Below are 24,113 nucleotides of genomic sequence, written 5' to 3'. Positions count from 1 at the left end.
TGCTAATTGTTTTGGGTTCGTTTTTGTAGGTCTTTTTTCTTCTCTTCTTCTTTGGTTCTCTTCTGTTGTGATTTGATGACTAAGTCTTTAGTGTGTGTTTTGATTGCTTTTTCTTTTGTGTGTGTGTATCTGCAATAGAAAATTTTTGGTTTGTGGTTCCCATGAGGTTTTGATACATCTGTTTATATATATTTACAACATTGTTTTAAGTTGCTGGTCTCCTAATTTCCAGTGGATTGTCAGTATCCTGCATTTTACTCTTCTCACACTTGCTGGTTTTGACATCATGTTTGTGTATGGATTATTTCCTACCTTTACTGTATATTTGCCTTTACTGGTGAGCTTTCCCATTCAGAATTTTCTTGTTTTTAGGGTGGCCTTGTCTTTTCCCTCTAGAGAAGTTCCTTTGGCATTTGTTGTGAAGCTGGTTTGGTGGTGCTGAATTCTCTCAGCTTTTGGTTGTCTGTGAAGCTTTTGATTTCTCTGTCGAATCTGAATGAGAGCCTTGCTGAGCAGAGTATTCTTGTAGTAAAATTTTCCTTTCATTGCTTTAAATGTATTGTGCAGAAGCCTTCTGGCCTGCAGAGTTTCTGCTGAATAATCTGACAATCTTATGGGGGAAAAGCCCTTATCTTTTATTTGTTGCTTTTCCCTTGTTGATTTTAGTATTTTCTTTATTTTTAATTTTTGTCAGTTTGATTAATACACATCTTGGTTTTTCTTCCTCGGATTTATCCAGTGTGGGACTCTGTGCTTCCTGGACTTAGGTGACTGTTTCCTTTCCCATGTTAGGGAATTTTCAGTTTTTATCTCTTCAAATATTTTCTCAGGCTCTTTCTTTTCTTTCTGAGACCCTGTAATGTGAATGTTGGTGCTTTTTGATGTTGTCCCAGAGGTCTCTAGATTGCCCACATTTCTTTTCATTCTTTTTTCTATATTCTGTTCCACAGCAGTGCTTTCCAGCATTCTTCCAGCTCATTTATCTGTTCTTCCTCATTTATTCTTCTATTGATTCATTCTAGTGTATTTTTCATTTCAGTTATTGTATTTCCAACTCTGTTTGTTGTTTAAATTTCCAGGTATTTGTTAAACATTTCTTGTATCTTTTTGCTCTGTGCCTCCGTTCTTTTTTTGGATCTTGGATCATCTTTACTGTCATTTCTATGAATTCTTTTTCTGTCTCCTCTTCACTTAGTTGTTTTTCTGGTGTTTTATCTCATTCGTTCGTCTGGAATGTATTTGTCTGCTGTCTCATTTTATCTAACTTTCTGTTTTCTGTTTCACAGTCTGTAGGATTGTAGTTCCTCTTTCTTCTGGTGTCTGCCTCTAGGTGGGTGCGGCTGGTCTGAGGGGCTTGTGCAGACTTCCTGGTGGGAGGGACTGGTATCTGCCCACTGCAGGGTGGAACTGGGTCTTGTCCCTCTGGTGGGCAGGGCTTTTCAAAGGGTATGTGTTCAGGAAGACTTTGAAGCGTGGTACTGAGTGGGACTGTATTTTTGCCCTGTTGGTTGTTTGGCCTGAGGCTTCCCAACACTAGATCCTAAGGGGTATATTGGGTGGGACCGGGCCTTGGTGCCAACGAATACTCCCCAGCACCCCTGCCACCAGTGTCCTTGTCTCCATAGTGAGGTACAGGTGTCCCTTGCCTCCCCAGGAGACCCTCCAAGACCAGCAGATAGGTCTGGCCCAGGCTGCTATGAGGTCACCCTTTTTCCAGCTGGGTCCCAGGGCACCTGAGACCTATGTGTGTGTCCTCTGAGAATGGTGTTTGTTTTCCCTTGGCCTGTGGAATTCCAGTGATCAAGCCCTGCTGGCCTTCAAAGCCAGATGCTCTGGGATCTCATCCCCCTGCTAGACGCCCAGACTGAGGAGCCTGACATGGGCTCAGAACTCTCACTCCTGTGGGAGAACCTCTGTGATACTATTGTTTTCCCATTTCTGGGTCACCCACCTGGTGGGTACAGGGTTTGATTACACTATGAATGCATCTCTTCTGAAGTCTTGTTGCTGCCTCTTCTTTGTCTTTGGAAGTTGAACATCTTTATTTGTGGGTTCTGGTTCTTGTTTGTTGATGGTAGTTCAGTATCCAGTTGTGATTTTGGTGTGTTTGTGAGAGGAGGTGAGCTCAGGTCCTTCTATTCAACCATCTTGTCAGGAAATCAAGAAGCTGTTGATTTTTAAACTCAACTTTCTGTTAGGCTGTTAGAATTTCTTTGTCTGCCTATGTGAAAAAAAAGCATACTTCTGCAACAAAGAAATGCTGCATTTATATACTGCTTATATTCTTTTTAAACTTTAGAACTGACTCCACTAATAGTATATTTGAACGTTCAGCTAGTGAATTTGTGCCTGTTGGTTTCTTGAATGTCAGCTGGGTCGAATCATCCATAGGCTCAGATTGATTAATTTACCAACAGATTGTTTATTCTCTGAGGCCTTGTATTTTGCATTATTATATGGAGGTACGTTGTACAGAAATAGTTTTAAAGGGAAAGAGTAAACTCATACATGAGCAATAACTGGCTAAAATTATTCTTTGTCATGTTATTTTCAATTAAATACTGTACAGATGGGTACTTTTTTGCTGGTAGGTATGGTCAGGAGGAGATAGATAGTCAAAGGGGAACCAGATCCTGAAGTATAGGTGAGACCTGAGTTAGGATGGCAAGTATATGTTAAGTTTCAGTATTTTGCAGAGGACTGGAGTCCTACAGGTCAGAGTCATTTGAATTACAGAGGCGTGATCATTCAGAGCATGCAGTACGGGTCTAGACTCTGGGGGTCGCGACAAGGTGTTGATCAAGGTAAGTGCCCAGTTGATTCAATGAAGAACTGACTTTTGAATATGAGGCAGTGACATTTCAGGTTTTTGTATTTTCTGCTAAGGGGAAGAAACCATTTAATTTAAAAGTGGTTTGATTTAATCCTGATTGGAGCAAGGACAAGAGTCTTAACTCTGAGTGAAGGTGCAGATTTGGAGAAACCGAGTGTTAAACAGATGAGTGAGCGTAAAAGGCACGGGGTGAAGAAGAAAAGGAGTTAACCTTTGTCGTGAGACCCATCGCAGTGACATTCATAAATATCTACGGAAACTATGTCACTCTTACAGGGCAGCATAAACTTACTCTGCTGTGGCATAATAAGAAATACATAGGGAATTACCTGGCAGCCCAGTGGTTTGGATTCCATGCTTCCATTGCAGAGGCCTGGGTTTGATCTCTGGTCTGGGAACTAAGATCCCATGTGCTACTACTGGAGGTGGCCAAAAAAAAAAGTAGTACATAAAAAATTTGATCTTTGTCCCAGGTTCCTGACAACTTGCTCCTAAAACCTGTGGAATCTCAGGAGTGATAGAGTGTTTTTGTATCCCCTCCAGACAGTTGTATCCCCATACAGAATGGGGGCTGTTTGCCAAAGCAGCCAAGCGTGTGATTAGAAGGTTGGCACTTGCAGCGCCTTCGGTGTATCTCTGGGGAAGAAAAAGGGACTGGAGATTGAACTAAGCACCAGTGACCAGTGATTTAATTGGTCTAGTGTATGTAATGAAACTGGGCTTCCCGAGTCACTCAGTGGTAAAGAATCGCCTGCCGATGCAGGAGACATGGGTTCGATCCCTGGGTTGGGAAGATCCCCTGGAGAGGGAAAGGGCAACTCACTCCAGTTTTCTTGCCTGGGAAATCCCATGGACAGAGGAGCCTGGCAGGCTGCAGTACCTGGGGCTGCAAAAGAGTTGGGCCAGCTGAGCAACTACACAACAACAGTGTAATGAAATCGCCGTCAAACCCAGTGAACCACAGGGCTTGGACAGTTTCCAGGGTGGTGAACACATCCAGGCGCTGAGAGGGTGGTGCCTCCTGCCCCCTCCCGGAACGTGCCCCGCATCCCTTTGGTTTGGTTGTATCCTTCATGATAAAGTGGCAATCATAAATGCACTGTTCTCCCGGGTCTGTGAGTCATTCTGGTGCACTCTCGAAGCTGAGGGGAGAGTCTTGGGAACCTCCATGTTCACAGCCCGCTGGCAGCCTGGGAAGGGCAGCTGGCGCGCGGCCCGGCCCAGTCTTGTTGGACTGAACCTGCGGATTCTGACGATGACCCCGGGCAATCTGTCAGAAGGGAACTGAATTGTAGGTTAGCCACTTGGTGTCCAGAGAGGTGGAGAGTTGGTGGGTGTGAGAAAGAACCCCACACATTTGGTGTCAGGAGTGTTGTAGCAGAGTTAGCCCACCCTCCTGCAGCAAGTAAGGTCCACTCCGTCTGTGTAGGTGCTTCTCTGCCCAGACCAGTTCATAAGCTCTGAGCTCGTCTACCTGCTGTGTCTATAGGCTCTATTCTTGTTCTCCCCACCTGGACTGTCTTCCCTGCTTGTACCCTTGAACTCATTCAAATCCTGATTCTTTTTTAATTTTTTATTTATTTTTGGCTGTGTTGGCTCTTTGTTCTTGCTGGATGGGCTTTTCTCTAGTTGCAGCGAGCATGGGCTACTCTCTAGTTGCAATATGCAGGCTTCTCATTGCAGGGTGTTCTCTTGTGGAGCGCGGTCTCTAGGGCATGGGGGCTTCAGTAGTTGTGGCGTGTGGGCTCAGTAGTTGCAGCTCCCGGGCTCTAGAGCACAGGCTCAGTAGCTGTGGCACATGGGCTTAGTTGTCCCACGGTATGTGGGATCTTCCTGGATCAGGGATTGAACCTGGGTCCCCTGCATTGGCAGGCAGATTCTTTACCACTGAGCCACCGGAGAAGCCCCATGTCCTGATTCTTGTCTTTGCCTTTATGATCAGACTGTGCTTCTTTCTGTGCTCTCTGATCCTTGGAACAACACGTCGATTCCCCCTTTTTCTCTCCCTCTGGTGTGGCCTGTGTGCCTGGCCATGCTTGACTTTCTCAAACAGTGTACTTGTGTGCTCTGGAGAGACTCCGAGAGTCTTCTGACTGCAGTATATCTGTTTCAGTGGATCACTTTCGTCTGTGCTGTCTTGGTCCCTGGCCATTCCTTCTGTGGTCCGTTCCACCACCACTCACAGTAGGGACAGAGGTGGTACAGGTCAGCCCATGGATTGTGTCAGCAGTGGGCAGTTACCCTCTAAAGAGTTGAGAGGGAAGCAGGGAGGCAGGTTTGTAATGGCTTACCACCAGCATGATTCTTACGTAGATTTTTATTTTTCATACAAGTACTGAGCATAGTGGCTGGCAAGATGAAGCTTCCACAAAATGTTTATTGAATCGAAAGGCTAATAACAGTGACCATAAATCTATTACCAATGATGAGAATGCATCAGTGAGTAAAGACTCAGTGGGTCTTTGCTTTTTAGTCTATTCACATCTCTGAATGCAGTGGTACACTTTATCCTTTTAATGCTCCCAGTGGCCTTCTCTGTTGTGGGTAAAAATCCAGAAATAGTCCACAGGAATACTCTTCAGTATTTTGGTGTTGAATAGAAAAAGGTTTTTAAAAGGTGTGGAACATCTTATATTTGACATACCAGTTGAGTGTATTCCTAGAAGTGGAGTTTGTATTGTTAGGTCAATCATGTATGACTCTTTGCAACCCCATGGACTGCAGCATGCCAGGTTTCCCTGTCCTTCGTCTTCTCCTGGAGCTTGCTCAAACCTGTGTCCATTGAGTTGGTGATGCCATTTATGTAGAGTGTTTAATTTACACTGAGTAACATTAGATTTCCATTTTTCAGAGGTGTAGGCGTAAGAATGACAGAGCCAGTGTATCTCAGCCCTTCATTTGATAATGTACTGCCCAACTACTTATTTTTACAGGTAAGTGTTTGTGAAAGCAAATATTTAGTGATATTGAAATATCCTTCAGTGGATTATTTGAAATCTAAAGATTTGTTTTGTTTCTGTTAACGTTTTTTTTTTTCAGTGTATTTGTATATTTTCTGATCCACATTTGGTAGCAAGAAAAAGCTGAGATTTTCAACTACGTTTTCTCCCTTCCTTTGCTCAACAGTGTTTTAATAGCTTATTGTAATGATTGCTTTCCATCTCAGCATATTAATCCTTAAATAATGCATGCATTTGCTATACATATTAGTGTTCCACATGTGCCTGTGAGTGAGGTTCAAGTGGTTTACTAGATTTACTAGATTTACAGTGGTTTAGCAGATTTTGGTCAGATGGTTATCAATTGCTGTGATATAACAAGTAATTTGTTTGCCTTATCCAGTTTATGATGTACTTTCATATATAGTAACTGATGTGATTTGTTACAATCTACTGGTTAGATGGCAGCTTTATTATCATTACTGTTATTATTTCCAATATAAGAAAAGGAAAGATATACCAATATCAATGCAGAGTTCCAAAGAATAGCAAGGAGAGATAAGAAAGCCTTCCTCTGTGATCAGTGCAAAGAAATAGAGGAAAACAATAGAATGGGAAAGACTAGAGATTTCTTCAAGAAAGTTAGAGATACCAAGGGAACATTTCATGCAAAGATGGGCACAATAAAGGACAGAAATGGCATGGACCTAACAGAAGCAGAAAATATTAAAAAGAGGTGGCAAGAATACACAGAAGAACTATACAAAAAAGATCTTCATGACCCAGATAATCATGACGGTGTGATCACTCACCTAGAGCCAGACATTCTGGCATGCAAAGTCAAGTGGGCCTTAGGAAACATCACTAAGCTAGTGGATGTGATGGAATTCCAGTTGAGCTATTTCGAATCCTGAAAGATGATGCTGTGAAAGTGCTACACTCAATACACCAGCAAATTTGGAAAACTCAGCAGTGGCCACGGGACTGGAAAAGGTCAGTTTTCATCCCAGTCCCAAAGAAAGGCAGTGCCAAAGAATGCTCAAAATGCTGCACAATTGCACTCATCTCAATGCTAGTACATCTCAATGCTAGTACACTAATGCTTAAAATTCTGCAAGGCAGGCTTCAATAGTACGTGAACCGTGAACTTCAAGATGTTCAAGGTGGATTTAGAAAAGGCAGAGGAACCAGAGATCAAACTGCCAACATCCGTTGGATCATCGAAAAAGCAAGAGAGTTCCAGAAAAATATCTATTTCTGCTTTATTGATTATGCCAAAGCCTTTGTGTGGATCACAACAGACTGTGGAAAATTCTGAAAGAGATGGGAATACCAGACCACCTGACCTGCCTCTTGAGAAACCTGTATGCAGGTCAGGAAGCAACAGTTAGAACTGGACATGGAACAACAGACTGGTTCCAAATGGGAAAAGGAGTACGTCAAGACTGTAAATTGTCATCCTGCTTATTTAACTTATATGCGGAGTACATCATGAGAAATGGATGAAGCACAAGCTGGAATCAAGATTGCTGGTAGAAATATCAATAACCTCAGATATGCAGATGACACTACCCTTATGCCAGAAAGCAAAGAAGAACCAAAGAGCCTCTTGATGAAACAGAAAGAGGAGAGTGAAAAAGTTGGCTTAACTTCAGAAAATGGCTCAACATTCAGAAAACTAAGATCATGGCATCTGGTCCCATCACTTCATGGCAAAAAGGTGGGGAAACAGTGGAAACAGTGGCTGACTTTATTTTTTGGGGCTCCAAAATCACTGCAGGTGGTGACTGCAGCCATGAAATTAAAAGACGCTTACTCCTTGGAAGAAAAATTATGACCAACCTAGACAGCATATTAAAAAGCAGAGACATTACTTTGCCAACAGAGGTCCATCTAGTCAAAACTGTTTTTTCCAAAGTTGGAATCTTAAAAAAAACTGAGCACTGAAGAATTGATGCTTTTGAACTGTGGTGTTGGAGAAGACTGTTGAGAGTCCCTTGGACTGCAAGGAGATCCAACCAGTCCATCCTAAAGGAAATCAATCCTGAATATTCATTGGAAGGACTGGTGCTGAAGCTGAAACTCCAATACTTTGGCCACCTGATGTGAAGAACTGACTCATTGGAAAAGACCCTGATGCTGGAAAAGATTGAAGGCGGGAGAAGGGGATGACAGAGGATGAGATGGTTGAATGGCATCACTGACTCAATGGACATGACTTTGAGTAAACTCCGGGAGTTGGTAATGGACAGGGAGGTCTGGTGTGCTGCAGTCCATGGTGTTGCAAAGAGTCAGACATGACTGAGCTACTGAACTGAAAGAAGTCAAGTAGAAGCAGAAACATTTTGTGAATTTGTATGTATTTCTATCAGTTAAATAAATGAAAATGATTCCTGAAAAGTTTAAGATGGCCACAAACTTAAGGCAGTGGTAGTTGTAACACATAGAACAAGTCATTTAGTAGTGTGTCAGGTTTTGGCTTTTTTCTTACACTTGTACATAAAATGTGAGTGCTCTCTTGTTTGAAATAATTTTTACTAAAACCTAAGATAAGAAACTACACAAGGAAAAATTCTATTGAGATGACCATGATTTTAAGACCTTTTAGTGAAAAAGTGAAAATCACTGGAGATTAAATGGAGAAGGCAGTAAAGAAAGAATAACTTTGTGCCTGCTTTTATTTACCCACTGCCTTTCAGCCCCCCCCCCTTTTTTTTTAACAATTAAAAAAGTTGTTTTTATTTTTGGCTGTGTTGGGTTTTCTTTGCTGTGTGGGCTTTTCTCTAGTTGAGGTATGTGGGCTTCTCATTGCGGGGGCTTCTCTTGTTGTGGGGCACAGGCTCCAGGCACACAGGCTTCAGTAGCTGTTGCACATGGGGTTAGTTTCTCTGTGGCACATGGAGTCTTCCCAGACCAGGGATTGAACCCGTGTCCTCTGGATTGGCAGTGGATTCCTGTGCCACCTGGGGAAGTCCTCAGAGCCTTCAAATACCATCGTGTTAACCAGGAATTTATTTCAAACCAGTCTGTATAGACCAATTTCTATGTAGCTATACTTTTTAAAAGCTAAAAAATGTTCAGCTATTGCTGGAAGTCACAGATGTCAATCAGTTCATCAAAAATGCCCTAAGCATCATCCAAACTCCTTTGCTCCTGATGTTCCTTTCAGATCACAACAAAAGTAAAAATGTAAACGGCTTCCCTAGACCCAGATGTCAAATGTTTCTTAGGATCTATCTCATCAAGCAGGCAGCAGACAAATGTATTTGCTTTCTTTCCTATCTGTTGATTCAATATTAAAAAAAAAAAATTCCTTCCCAAGTGGTGTCCTGTGATGTAACGTGCTAGAAATGTAAACATTGATCTTTCTGTTCAGGTCTTTAAATTTTCTGAGCAGCAGGTTCACTCCTGGTGTCTTTGACATCATTGGTTCAGCCCATTCAATAGAATTCTTTGTTGGGAACAAGATTGACAAAATGAGCGAGGTGATTGGACATGGCATAAAAAACTGAAATTGCAGCTATGTCCCAGGTATCTTCTTGGTTGAGGCTGTGCACCTGGAGCTTTTTGACACAGTCATCTGTTACGTCATCAGCTTGGGAAATAGCAAGCACCCATTCCAGCATTGCCTTTTCCTGGGCAGGGAGGTCCGACTTCCTGTAGTTAACGCAGACCTGGTCAGAGAGCACTGGGTCCTTCGAGAAGACCCTTTACTGGGCACTGTGGATGACCACGCTGTGTGAGCACCTGTTGGCTAGGCTGATCACCCAGATGATGAGCTCCCTGTCAGCTTTGCTGAGCTGGTCTGGTTTCTTTGTTGCAGGTGGCATTGTAATAAGCAAAAAGGCTCTGAATTTCAGTGGCCAGTGAGACAACACTTTAAACACATTCGGTAAAAATGCTGTCATCAGCTGCATGACACTGAGGCCGCAGGGCAGTGACGTGTGTGTTGGTGCTAATACTCGGGGTACACCCATCTGTGCACAGAGGGAAGGAGAGCTTGCTTGTCTGTGTCTCCTTCCTCACCGTTGGTTTTCTCTTTTGAAGGGGTGATCTTGGATTCACTTGAGCACTGTAACCCTCTCAAGTTTCTGAGTACCTATGAATTGATGTGTTTCATCGTGAGAATGAATGGAAACCTTTGAACTTAAAAAACAGCACGCATGCTTTATTTCCCTGGTGGTCCAGTGTTTAGGACTTCCTGCTCACAGTGTAGGGGCTACAGATCCAATCCCCGGATGCCTCATGGTGTGGCCTAAAACATTAAAAAAATAAATAAAAAGTAGCCCTATGCTTGTTAACCTCTTATTTTTTTTTCCTGCCAAGCAATTTTGAAAATAAATGATTATGTAATGTTATTCTATCATACTGAAGGCTGACCCACCATCCTCCAGTCTTTATATAGTGAATACTAATAATGTGTTAATAATTTAGTGAAAAATTATACCTATAGATGGAGGTGCTTTTGACTTGTGTAATCTTTCATAATATATTTCTGAGTGCCAACCAGAAATAGCTAAAATGTTTTCACTTTCTGTTGCTGAAGTGTGGTCGTGGTGGGGAGATAGGAACCCAGATATGGCTTTAAGAGGCATCAGTGGCATAAAACGAAGATTCTTAGGTTGGAATTAGCAAAGCACCTCATATGGCAAGGTTTTGTACATTTCCTGGGTAAAAAGACAGGAAGGTTTTTCACACTTATAAGACATCTCTCACCTCCAGGATGTTGAGAACCACTGAATTGAAAAAGGACAGTGTGCATTTTTTGGTGAATTGGTTGGGGAAATGCGTCATGCATGTGTGTGTTTGTGTGTATGGATGCCTGTGAGATCACAAGATACTCTGGGAAATTAAGAATTTTCTGACACTGGTATATTTACAAAAAACATACTCTTGGCTGAGGATGTTGTACTGGGCTACCTCCGGTAATCTCTTTTTAAAAATTATTTATTTTTTTTATGGCTGCTCTGGGTCTTTGTTACTGAGCACGAGCTTTATCTCATTGTGGTGCAGGGGCTACTCTCTAGTTGCAGTGTGCGGGTTTAGTTGCTCTACGGCACGTGGAATCTTCCTGGACCAGGGATCGAACCTACGTCCTCAGCATTGGCAGGCAGATTCCTAAGCACTAGACCACCACGGAAGTCCCTCCAGTAATCTCTGCTTTCTCTGCTTCTGAAATTTAAAGTGATCTAGAGTCATTGACCGCTGATGATTTTATTTTTTCCTTATAGAATTTGCCATCTGCTGTAGTAAGTCATGTTCTGGATCCTCAGCCTGGAGAGAAGATTCTAGATTTGTGTGCAGCACCCGGAGGCAAGACAACACACATTGCAGCACTCATGCACGATCAGGTGAGGCCTACTGTGTGCAGAACTGCTCATGGTGTGTCACTTGTGTCATTGTCCCAAAAGAAAAGCCTGTCCTTGGATCACTGTAGCTCAGATTTGACTGCTTTTTCCTCCATATGCATATTTGCTGTGTTTAAAGCTGTGTGGCTTTGTAACCACTCTGTTCTTCAACTGAGATTCTTCAGCTCAAGAAATGTGTGCGAGTTGATGTTACCTTTCCTGTTTGTTTCAAATTCCATAAAACCTGATGGTTCCTAAAATATACATGCTAGTAGCTTCAGTTACAATAGCTTGCTTTCTTTAAAAAAAAATTATTTTATATTGGAGTATAGCTGATTAATAATGTGATAGTTTCAGGTGGACAGCAAAGGAATCTAAAATGAGGCAATGAACTTACAGCTTTCTTGATCAAGAGTCAGATTTTAATTGATTGCTGGACTGATTAAAAAAAATACTTATCCTTATGATGAGTACTGGGTTACACCAATAAACCAGAGTGACCAAAATGTCCTTCTTCATGGAGCTTACATTCCAGTAAAGGGACACAGATAACAAATAAATAGAAGATAAGGCATATGTAATTGTGGTAAGGGCTGTGGTGAAACAAAGGGAGGGTTCTGGGGCTTGGGAATACAGCAAGAAGGGAGAGTGAGTTTGTAGTTTCATGTGGGTAGCAAGGGAGAGCCGCCCTGGGAACGTGGTATTTGGGAAAGATTTACAGGTGGGAAGGATGTTTCAGTGAGAGGAAATGATAAGAGTGAATACACTGGAGCTGGAGGCTGTCTTGACTTTTGGGGGGAACCTGCATAGTTTTGCTGTGTGGGCTAAGTGATGAGGGAGAGAATCAGAGATGGGGTCAGGCCCGAGACGTTTTGGTGGAGGAGCTTTGCCAGGGTCTGAGGGGACTTCACACCTGCCCCGGAGATGGGAGATTGCTTCCTACATTGGCCGAGGCCTCAGACAAGCTCCACCTCAGGAGACAGTAATTCAGGAGACATCACAGAGGGGGTGAGAAGTTGGGCAGGTTCTGGCTGTATTTTCAAGCTGGAGCTATTAGGAGTTGTTGGTGGGTTGGATGTGGGTTGTGAAATGAAAGACTAACCGAGGGTGACTCCTTAGGTTTTTGGCCAGAGAACCTGGAGAGACGGAGCTGCTGGATTGGGAGGACTCTGAGAAGAGTGCATTTGGCAGGGAAAAATCAACCATGTTGTTGTTCAGTTGCTCAGTCATGTCCGACTCTTTGCAACCCCATGGACTGCAGCACACCAGGCTTCCCTGTCCTTCACTGTCTCCTGGAGTTTGCTCAAACTCAGTTAGTGATGCCATCCAACCATCTCATCCTTTGTCGTCCTTTTCTCCTTCTGCCTTCAATCTTTCCCAACATCAGGGTCTCTTCCAGCGAGTTGACTCTTCATATCAGGTGGCCTTCAGCTTCAGCATCAGTGTTGTTTAAAAACAGCCACACAGCCTGGCTGGCTTACGGCTTACTCCTGAGTCCATTCTGGAGTCTCTGTGATTCAGTCGATCCCAGCCTGCCTGGCTCTAGCACTGTCAGTGATGGGTTAGCCAGAGGTTCTGATGACGTTGGTGGGCTCACTTACTTGGGTTGGATGGTATTGGCTCAGCTGACGCCACTGGAGTGTCTTGCTTCTGGTCCCTATGGGGCCAGGGTGCTCGCCCAGCCGAGGGCAGAAGTGAGGGTCAGCAGTGGCAGAGGACAGCACAGAGCAAGGATGCTTTTGGAGTGCTTTTCGCATCTCTGCCTACATCACCTTTGCTGTCATCCTATTGGCCAGTGGAAACCACGTGGCTGAGACCAGCTGGGACCAGCCGAGTGTTGCAAGGTCAACAGCAGAGGATGAGAATATGTGAAGACTTGAAAAATTGGGGCTGTTTAGGCAACCTCCCAGTGGGCCAGCACCCCAGGAACCTGAATAGAAATAATTGAGTCAGAATTGAATCCCAGATTTCATTACTGCTTTTGATTTGTTGTCATTGTTAATTTGTTTTAATATAGTTAATCAGACTTTGTGTAAGTGGAGCCTCCTGTCTCGTACTTCGGTAAAAGCAACCTCCAGCCAGTGCACTTTCTCCTTCACTGTAGTTACACTGGAACCTTATTCTGGGGGTTTTTGCCTACTTTTCCAGTTCCACTCACTTGAAATGGTTTTCCTGTCCATCACAATATTAATTGGAATGGTGCTGACTGCTCAACCTGGTGTCATCTCCAGGAACATGATCAGCAAATCTTCAGTACTGTATAGTCTATGCAGTCAGTGCATATGTCACACAAGAAGGGAAAAAAAGCAAAATACATTGAAGAGCTTGTGTCACTATCTCTGCCGAACCATTTCACAAGAGTTTTAAAACCATTTCACATGGTTTTAAAATACCATGTGACTATCACAGTTCAGTTTAGTTGCTCAGTCATGTCCGACTTTGCGACCTCATGGACCACAGCATGCCAGGCCTCCCTGTCCATCACCAACTCCCGGAGCTTGCTCAAATTCATGTCCATCGAGTCAGTGATGCCATCCAACCATCTCATCCTCTGTCATCCTCTTCTCCTGCCTTCAATTTTTCCCAGCATCAGGGTCTTTTCAAATGAGCCAGTTCTTGGCATCAGGTGGCCAAAGTATTGGAGCTTCAGTTTCAACATCAGTCCTTCCGATGAATATTCAGGACTAATTTCCTTTAGGATTGACAGATTTGATCTCCTTGCAGTCCAAGGGACTCTCAAGAGTCTTCTCTAACACCAAAGTTCAAAAGCATCAATTCTTAAGTGCTCAGCCTTCTTTATGGTCTAATTCATCACATACATGACTTCTGGAGAAACCGTAGCTTTGACTGTTAATATCACAGCCTATTCAGGAAACTGTAGCCTCTTGTCTTTAATGACTTTTTTTAAAGATTTTTTTTTTTTAATATGGACCATTTTGAAAGTATTGAATTTGTTGCAATATTATTTCTGTTTTTTCATGTTTTCTTTTTTTGGCTGCCCACTGCATGTGTGATCTTAGCTCCCCAGCTGGGGAATCAAACCTGCACCCCCTGCCTTGGAACATGAAGTCTTAACCTCTGGACTGCCAGGAAAGTCCCTATTGACTTTGACTTAAAGTGTTATTTTTGAACTATTTTTTATAGCTCAGAACATTTTGCTGTGATACAGGCTTATATTTTTCTGTCTTTTGTCAGAATTCACATGAATTTTGTTATGTGTACATAGCTCAGAAAGTACTGGGGTGAAGGCTGATTGTACAAGTAACATTCGTCTGTATCTCAGGGTTTTAGAAGGCAAATGTCTCAGAAAAACATGCTCTTCCAGAGGTGAGCAGGGCACATCACATTGGTGATATTTTAATATTTATCTCAAATGGATATTTTAAAGTTTCTTTGTGTGATAAGTCGCTTCAGCCGTGTCTGAGTCTGTGACCCCACGGGCTGTAGCCCGCCAGGCTCCTCAGGCAGGAAGACTGTAGGGGTTGCCCTGCTGTCCTCCAGGGCATCTTCCAGACCCAGGGATTGAGCCCACGTCTCCTGCATCTCCTGCATCGGCAGGCAGGTTCTTTACCGTTAGCACCACCTGGGAGAAGATTGCTAACACTGCTGCTCAGTTTTGAGTTCTGTGGAGTAAAAGTAGATGGGCATTATAAGAAAATTATCTGGCAAGATTGTGTTCTTTAAAAGGAAATGCTTAATAGGTAGTTGGTATAAATTTAGTATACCTTTGGATGATGAATTCACCTTTAAAACTGGGGGAAGCAGGAAAGTGGGGAGGAGTATAATTATTCATGAGTTTTTTTCTTTGATAATTTTCATGATTCCTTTGTATTTGCACTTTTTTATGCTTCTTTCTTTCTTTCTTTCTTTTTTTTTAGGGAGAAGTGATAGCACTGGATAAAATATCCAACAAAGTAGAAAAAATAAAGCAGAATGCATTATTGTTAGGATTGAATTCCATCCGGGCATTTTGCTTTGATGGAACAAAGGCCCTTAAACTTGATATGGTTAAGGACACAGACGGTGAGTTAAATTTTATCTTTCAAAGGATTCTGTAATTGGTATTTACATACAAACAGTCAGATTTTGCTGCCTTTGTGCCAGCTCCTAAATATCCATAGGGCCTTGAAACTCTGTCATGGATCTAAGATATTTTGGCATAATAGATGTCTTTTTTTTGCTTTTCATCTCATCTTTGAATATCCAATTTTAAATACAGAATCAAACCTCCAAGACTTGGTCAAACTCTTTGTTCTTAGCCTATTTGTTTTAGTTTCATATTACAGCTCAGGAAGTTGAGATTCGATGTGAGCCTTTCAGTTTGATGATTCTTCGTGTTTCATTTTTCTTGAGGAATTGGTGATATATAGAACTAGAAAGGAAAAACTGCAATGATTCTTGTTCTGGAATAAAATATTGCATTGGTTAACTCTGTTTCTATATCTTTGTTTCTATTTAGACTTTATTTTGTAAAGTACTCATGGAACTTGCATATTTTAATCAATTATGGGCATTGTTTTCCTAGAATGTTTATTGATTAGATGCTGTGATTCATGTGATTTGTAAAAGGCAATTTTTTAATTGGAGGATAATTACTTTACAATTTTGTGTTTCTGCTGTACAACACTGTGAATCAGCTGTATGTGTACACACATCTCCTGCCTCCTGAGCCTCCCTCCCAACCCCACATCCCACCCCTCGAGGTCCCTACAGAGCCCCAGGCTCCCAGTGTTTCACAGAAACGTCCACCAGCTGTGTGTTTTACACATGGTGGTGTATATATGTCAGTACTACTTTCTCAGCTTGTTCCATTCTCTCCTTCCCCTGCTGTGTGCACAAGTCTGTTCTCTATGTCTATGTCTCTTCCTCTCCTGCAGATAAGTTCATCAGTACCATTTATCTAGTTTCCATATATATGTGTTAATATATGATATTTGTTTTCCTCATTTACTTCACTCTGTGTGACAGACTCTAGGTTCAGCCGCATCACTGCAGATGACCCAATTTTGTTACTTTTTATGGCTGAGTAATATTCCATTGATACATGTATCACATCTTCTTCTTGTATTCATCTGTCTATAGACAGCTAGGTTGCTTCCATGTCCTGGCTACTGTAAATAGTGCTGCAGTGAATGTTGAGGCACGTGTATCTCTTTGAATTATGGTTTTCTCAGGGTATGTGCCCAGTAGTGGGATTGCTGGGTCACATGGTAGTTCTATTTTGAGTTTTTTACAGAACCTTCATACTGTCCTCCGTAGTGGTTATATCAATTTATATTCCCACCAACAGTAAAAGAAGGTTCCCTTTTATCCACACCCTCTCCAGTATTTATTATTTGTAGATTGTTTGATGGTGGCCATTCTGACTGGTTTGCGGAGATAACTGCTTGTAGTTTGATTTGCATTTCTTTAATAAGGAGCGATGTTGAGTGTCTTTTTATGTGTTTGTTGACCATCTGTATGTCTTCTTTGGAGAAATACCTGTTTTGGTCTTCCACTCATTTTTGATGGAGTTGTTTGTTATTTTGATATTGAGCCTCATGAGCTGCTGTATGTTTTGGAGATTAATCCTTTGTCTCTTGCTTCATTTGCAGTTACTTTCGCACAATCTGAGGGTTGTCTTTTTGTCCTGTTTATGGTTTCCTTTTCTGTACAGGGCTTCTTTTATTTCATTTACCCTAGGAGGTGGGTCAGAGAGGATCTCGATGCCATTTATGTCAAAGAATGTTCCTCCTGTTTCCCTCTAATAGCTTTATAGTGTCTTATCTTACTATAGGTCTTAGGTCTTATTTTACATCTTTAATCCCTTTTGAGTTTATTTTTGTGTCTGGTATTAGAAAGTGTTCTGGTTTTATTCTTTTATGTGTAGCTGTCCAGTTTTCCAAGCACTTCTTATTGAAGAGGCTGTCTTTTCTCCATTGTATATTCTTGCTTGATTCATGTGACTTTTAAATTTTTATTTTATATTGGAGTATAGGTGATTAACAATGTGTTAGTTTCAGTGTACAGCAAAGTGGTTATTATATATATCAGTTCAGTTCAGTTGCTCAGTCATGTTCAACTTCTTGTGAACTCATGGACTGCAGCACGCCAGGCCTTCCTGTCCATCACCAGCTCCCGGAGTTTACTCAAACTCATGTCCATTGAGTTGGTGATGCCATCCAACTATCTCATCCTCTGTCATCCCCTTCTCCTCCTGCCTTCAATCTTTCCCAGCATCAGGGTCTTTTCAAATGAATCAGTCTTTGCATCAGGTGGCCAAAGTATTGGAGTTTCAGCTTCAGCATCAGATATATGTATACATGTATCTATTCTTTTCCAATTTAGGTTATTACAGAGTATTGAGCAGAGATCCTTGAGCTGTACAGTAGGCCCTTGTTCGTTATCTAATTTAAATACAGCATTGTGTGTATGTCAGGCCCAAACTCCCAATCTATCCCTCCTCCACACCCTTTCCCTTTAGCAGTCATAAATTTGTTCTCTAAGTCTGTGAGTCTGTTTCTGTTTTGTAAATGAGTTCATTTGTATCATTGTTTTGGATTCTGCATATAAGTAATGCCATAGGATATTTATCTTTGTCTGACTTGACTTCATTTAGCATGATAATCTCCAGGTCCATTCATGTTACCACAGATGGCATTATTTAGTTCTTTTTAATGGCTGAGTAATACTCCATTGGATATGTATACCACATCTTCTTTATACATTCATCAGTCAGTGGACATTTAGATTGGTTCCATGTATTTGCTGTTGTAAATGGTGCTGAACATTGGGTGCATATATCCTTTTGAACCATGTTTTTCTCTGGATATAGGCCCAGAAGTGGGGTTGCTGGATTATATGATAGCTCTGTTTTTAGTTTTTTAAGGAACCTCCATACTGTTCTCCATAGTGGCTGTACCAGTTTACATTCCCACCAACAGTGTAGGAGGGTTCCTTTTTCTCCACACCCTCTCCACCATTTATTGTTGGTCATTTGTTGATGATGGCCATTCTGACTGGTATGAGGTGATATCTTATTGTAGTTTTGATTTGCAGTTCTCTAGTAATTAGTTATATTGAGTATCTTTTCCTGTGCCTCTTGGCCATCTGTCTGTCTCCTTGGAGAAGTGTTTTTTTAGAGTTTTTCCCCATTTTTTGCTTAAAAAAAAATTTTTTTTTTGATATTGTGTTATATGGCCTGTTTGTAAATTTTGGAGATTAATCCCTTGTTGGTCACGTGGTTTGCAAACATTTTCTCCCATTCTGTGGGTTGCCTTTTGTTTATGGTTTGCTTTGCTATACAGAATCTTCTGAGCTTAACTAGGTCCCATTTGTTTGTTTTCTTTTTTTTTCCATTACTCTAGGAGATGGATTGAAAAAGATATTGCTGTGATTTATGTCAGATAGTGTTCTGCCTGTGTTTTTCTCTTAAGAGTTTTATATTATCCAGTCTAACATTTAGGTTTTTAATCCATTCTGAGTTTATTTTTGTGTATGGTGTTTAAGAATGTAGCTGTCCCATTTTATCAGTGCTATTTCTGGAAGAGGCTGTCCATTGTATAGACTTTCTTCCTTTGTTGTAGATTAATTGCCCATAGATACATAGGTTTATTTCTTGGCTTTCTGCCTATTCCATTGATCTATATTTCTTTTGTAAATGCCAGTACCGTACTATTCTGATCACTGTGGCTTTGTAGTATAGTCTGAAGTCAGGGAGCCTGTTCCCCAGCTGTTTTTCTTTCTCAAGATTGCTTAGAGGGATGGCATGGAGAGGGAGGTGGGAGGGGGGATCTGGATGGGGAATACATGTAAATCCATGGCTGATTCATGTCAATGTATGGCAAAAACCACTACAATATTGTAAAGTAATTAGCCTCCAACTAATAAAAATAAATGGGAAAAAAAAAAGATTGCTTTGGCTGTTTGGGGCCTTTTGTGTTTCCATACAAATTTTAAGATTTTTTTCTCTAGTTCTGTAGAAAATACCATTGGTAATTTGCATTAAATCTACCTATTGCTTTGGGTAGTACAGTCATTTTGACAATATTGATTCTTCCAGTTGGAGAACTTGGGGTATCTTTCTCTCTGTTCGTGTTGTCTTTTCTCTCGTTGCAGAGAGTGAGGGCTACTCCTCATTGCAGTGCACTGACTCTCCTGACGGTGGTCTCTCTGTGGCAGAGGATGGGCGTGGAGCATGGGTTGTGGTGCATGGAGTTAGTTGGCCCCTGGCATGTGGAATCTTCCTGGACCAGGGGTTGAACCCACGTCCCCTGCATTAGCAGGCGGATTCTTAACCACTAGACCACCAGGAAAGCCCATGTTGGAAATTTTGAAATTGGGAATTATGAGTCTTTCAAGTTAGTTCATCTGCAGTTTCTTCTTTGCTAATCTGGATGCCTTTTGTTCCATTTCATTGCCTCATTGCCCTTTCTAGAACCTTAGTACAGTGCTGAATAGAAGTGGTGACAGGGATCCTCCATATCTGGTTCCTGATTAGTCTTTTTTCAAGTGGCTTAAAGCTGTAGGTTTCTCATAGATAACCTTTATCAGGTTGAGAAATTTACTACTATTTCTAGTTTGTTGGATATTTTAAATCATGAAATGGTGTTGGATTTTGTCAGATGCTTTTTCTGTGTCTTACTCAGATGATCATGTGGGTTTTGACCTTTATTCGATTACTTTTCAGATTTTTGAGTCAGCCTTTCATTCCTGAGATAAATCCCACTTGGGCATAGTGTATAATCTTTTTCATATATTGTTGGATTGAGTTTGTGTGTATTTCATTGTGAATATTTATGTCCATGTTTGTAAGAGATACTGGTCTGTGGTTTTCTTTCTTGGGATATCTTTGTTAGGTTTTGGTATCTCTGGTCTCATAGAATGAGTTGGAGATTGAGAGATTGTGCTTTTCTCTTATGTTTTTGAAAGAATTTTTGAAGACTTGGTATTATTTAAGTTTGGTGGATTCATTAGTGAAGTTGTCTGGGCCTGGGCTTTTCTTTGTGGGATTTAAAAAAATGTTTCAGTCTCTGCTTATTATAGGTTTATTCACATTTTCTCTTTCTTGTATCAATTTCAGTAGTTTGTGTATCTTTTTAGTAATTTGTCCATTTAAGTTATTTATACAGTTTATTGGAGAAGGAAATGGCAACCCACTCCAGTATTCTAAAATTCCATAGACAAGAGGAACCTGGCAGGCCATGGGGCAACAAAGAGTCAGACTCAACTGAGTGACTAAACCACAACAGTACAGTTTATAGTATTCCTTTATAATCAGTTTTACTTCTTTAAGACCAGGAGCAGTGTCCCCCTTTAATTACCGATTTTAGTATTTCGAATCTTCTTTCTTGGTCCATCTAGCTAAAGTTTTGTCAATATTGTTGATGTTTTTCAAAGAGCCAGCTTTCAGTTTTGTTGAATCTCTCATTTTTTCTTTTCTCTGTTACATTAATTTCCACTCTTAATTTTTATTGTTTTCTTTCTTTTTTTTTTTCCTGCTTTATTTTTACTTTGCTCATCTTTTTTCAGTGTCTTAAGAATGGAAGGACTGAGTTGTTGGTTTGAGATTTTTTGATGTAGGTATTTATAGTTATAAATGTCCCTGTGAATATTATTTCACTACTTCCTATAAGATTTAGTATACTGTGTTTTCATTCACATCAGAGCATTTTATGATATATACCTGTCATTCCTTTGACCTGTGGTTATTTAGGAGCATGCTTTAAAATTTTCACATGCTTGGAATTTCCTAAATTTCATTCTATTAATAACTTTTATTTTCATCTCCTTTCAGTGGGAGAACAAATATTGTATGAGTTTAACCTTTTTTACATTTGTTGAGCTTTGTATTATGGCCTTGCTTATGGTTTGTCCTAGAAAATGATCCACGTGCACTGGAGAGAAGTATGTATTCTACTGTTACATAGAGTTTTCTGTGGGAAAACCTATCTGGTAGGTCTAGTTGGTTTATAATGTTGAAAGTGTTCCCTATCCTCTTTGGTCTTCTGCTGCTTTGTCCTTTTCATCAGTAGTGGTTCTGTTTTTAATGTATTTTTTTGAGGAATCTTTATACTGTTTCCCATCATGGTTGCATGAGTTTACAGTCCCACCAACAGTGTAGGAGGGTTACCTTTTCTCCACATCCTTGCCTACACTTGTTATTTCTTGTCTTTTTAACTACAGCCATTCTTCCCCGGTGGCTCAGTAGTAAAGAATCCACCTGCAATACTGGAGACTCAAGTTCAATCCCTGGGTTGGGAAGATCCCCTGGAGAAAGGAATGGCAACTTGCTCCAGTATTCTTGCCTGGAGAATCCCATGGACAGAGGAGTGTGGTGGGCTACAGTCTATGAGGTCGCAAAGAGTTGGACATGACTGAAGCAGCTGAGCATACATGAATTCTGATAGATGTGAGATGATATCTCATTGTAGTTTTTGTTTGCATTTGCCTGATGATTTGTGATGTTGAGCATCTCTTCATGTGTCTGTTGGCCATCTATTTGTCTTTGGAAAAATGCCTGTTCAGGTTCTTTGCTCATTTAAAAGAAAAAGATTTATTTATTTATTTTTGGCCACGCTGGGTCTTCATTACCGCGTGCAGGCTTTTTCAGTTGGAGTGAATGGGGGCTGCTCTTAGTTGCAGTATGCAGGCTTCTCATTGTGGTGGCTTCTCTTGTTGGAGAGCACAGAGTCCAGGATTTGTGGGCCTCAGTAGTTGCGGCCCACGGGCTCTAGAGCACTGGCTCAGTGGTGCATGGGCTTAGTTGCTCTGCAGCATGTGGGATCTTCCTGGGCCAGGGTTCAAATCTGTGTCCCCTGCGTTGGCAGGTGGGTTCTTAACCATCAGATCACCAGGGACTTCTCTACTCAACTTTTTAATTGAGTGGCTTTTGGTTTTTTGATATTGAGTATTATGAGTTCATTATGTACTTTGGATTTTAACCCTTATGAGACAGTTCGTTTACTCCAGTTCAATGGCTTGTCTTTTTGTTTTGTTGGTAGTTTTTTCTGTGCAATAGCTTTTAGGTTTGATTAAGTCCCGTTTGTTTATTTTTGCTTTCATTTTCCTTGGCTGAGGTGAAACAAAATTGCTAAGACTTCTATAAAAGAGTGTACTACCTAATGTTTTCTTGAGGAGTTTTGTGGTTTCTGGTCATACATTTAGGACTTTTATCCATTTTGAGTTTTTTCTTTTTTTAAATACACAGTGTGAGAAAATGTTCTAACTTCATTCTTTTGCATGTTGTTGTCCAGTTTTCCCGAGATCACTTATTGAAAACTTTCTTTTTCTTCCTCTGTATATTTTAGCCTTCTTTGCCATAGGTTCGTTGACTGTAAGTAAGTGCACGGTTTATTTCTGGATTCTCCATAAAGTTTAGGGGAGGGGCTCCCTGGGGCCAGGACTCAAAAACTCGAAGGAAAGGGGTGTTACCTAGCTGCTACTCAGGATTCAGAGCAGGTGATCTCCGGTAGCTGGAACTTGCTGTTTGAGGTAGGGGGCTCTATCCACTTCGTGATACCTAAGGGAAAAAGCTGGAAACTGTAGCTGCTGAGGCAAAGGGCTGTGCCTGGGATTGTTTAGACAGAGACAAGAAGCCTTCAGGAAGGATCATTTCCTATCCTCTACCCCTCTTACTGTTCAACCTCTGTCCACCTTCATTGCTTCTCTGCCTCCTGTTGGTGAATCTTGAAATCAACAGGCAAGGAAGTATTGTAGTTCAGAGTTCCCACCTCAGCATCACACAGCAGAGTAGAAATGGGTTAACTTGGAGCTCAGGAAAATAGAGCTTAAGTGAAGTCGCTCAGTCGTGTCCGACTCTTTGCGACCCCATGGACTGAGGAGCCTACCAGGCTTGAGTACTGGAGTGGGTTGCCATTTCCCTCTCCAGGGGATCTTCCCGACCCAGGGATCAAACCTGGATCTCCCACATTGCAGGCAGAGCCTTTACCGTCTGAGCCACCAGGGAAGCCCAAATAGAGCTTAATTACTAGGATATTTGGAGCAGAACAGATAGCCTTAGAAATAGGTTCAAATGTCGATATGAATTTAGCATATGATAAAATTAGCTTTTCAAACCTGGAGGGAAGAGTAAATTTGTCGATAAATAGCTCTGAGATGATTTTTTTTTGCACAGTGGGGAGAAAGGATTATATACAAAAGTAACTTCAACATGGATTAAAGCTTACTGTCAGGAATTAAACTGGGAAAGTAACTAGAAGCAGATATAGATGAGCATTTATTTGATTTCATAAGGGGGAAGATTTTGAAGCATGAAAGCAAACATAGAACTCAGCAAAGAAAAAGATAAATTTAATTCCTAACATTTATGTATGTTTAAAAACCTTATGGCAGGTGGCAAATTGTGGGGGATATTTGTAAAATATTTAAGAAAGGTGAGATTAATATCCTTGATGTACAAAGAGCTCTTCTAAACAAATCAGTGAGAAAAAGATAACCTCTAGTAGAAAGGCAACAAAGACGCTGTGACCATATAATGGAAAAAAAAAAAAGCTCTATAACATAATTACACTCATGCTACTGGTAGTGTAAATTGGCATATCTTTCAAGAGGATTTTATCAGGGTATTAACACATTATCGACTAGGGAATTTTGTAGAAACTAATGCCTGTGGCCAGCAATTTGTTAAGTTTCTGGTCAATAACATTCAGGTAACAAAAGATGTATTAATAAGTCTTTGGTCAATAAGTTGTTAAAAATTTTAAAAATAATTGCTTACCTTGATAAGATATTTCTTTGGAGGCAATTGATCAGAAAGCAAGGATGGTTGTAGATAGAGAAAAGTTAAATTGATAAGAGCTTGTGTCTAATAGTTTTGCAATCAGAGAAAAGCAGAAGGTTCTCTTGGGATGTGACTTGAAACATTGCAGTGGGTGCTGTAGGAAATCAACTAGCTTAGTGTAAAATCAGTTAGCAGTAATATCTTACAGTTAGGTAGCATAAATACATAAGCAGACCCATTTGGTTTCATGACTTTCTCCAGTAACACTAAAC

The 24,113-nt window shown here is 41.1% G+C and overlaps 1 protein-coding gene across 3 annotated transcripts in view; it reads left to right on the top strand.

Annotated features, from left to right (window-relative positions):
• NSUN6 (NOP2/Sun RNA methyltransferase 6) overlaps positions 1-24,113 on the top strand; it is a 70,179-nt gene that overhangs the window by 32,399 nt on the left and 13,667 nt on the right. For all 3 annotated transcript variants that reach the window (XM_020876288.2, XM_020876286.2, XM_070472128.1), the window contains 3 exons: positions 5,685-5,766; positions 11,004-11,123; positions 14,999-15,143. In XM_020876288.2, the coding sequence (XP_020731947.2) occupies positions 5,685-5,766; positions 11,004-11,123; positions 14,999-15,143 (347 nt within the window). The remainder of the gene's footprint in view (positions 1-5,684; positions 5,767-11,003; positions 11,124-14,998; positions 15,144-24,113) is intronic.

The sequence above is a fragment of the Odocoileus virginianus genome, chromosome 9 (genome assembly GCF_023699985.2).
Source record: "Odocoileus virginianus isolate 20LAN1187 ecotype Illinois chromosome 9, Ovbor_1.2, whole genome shotgun sequence".
NCBI classification, from domain to species: Eukaryota; Metazoa; Chordata; class Mammalia; order Artiodactyla; family Cervidae; genus Odocoileus; species Odocoileus virginianus.
This window is presented reverse-complemented; position numbering and strand designations above follow the sequence as displayed.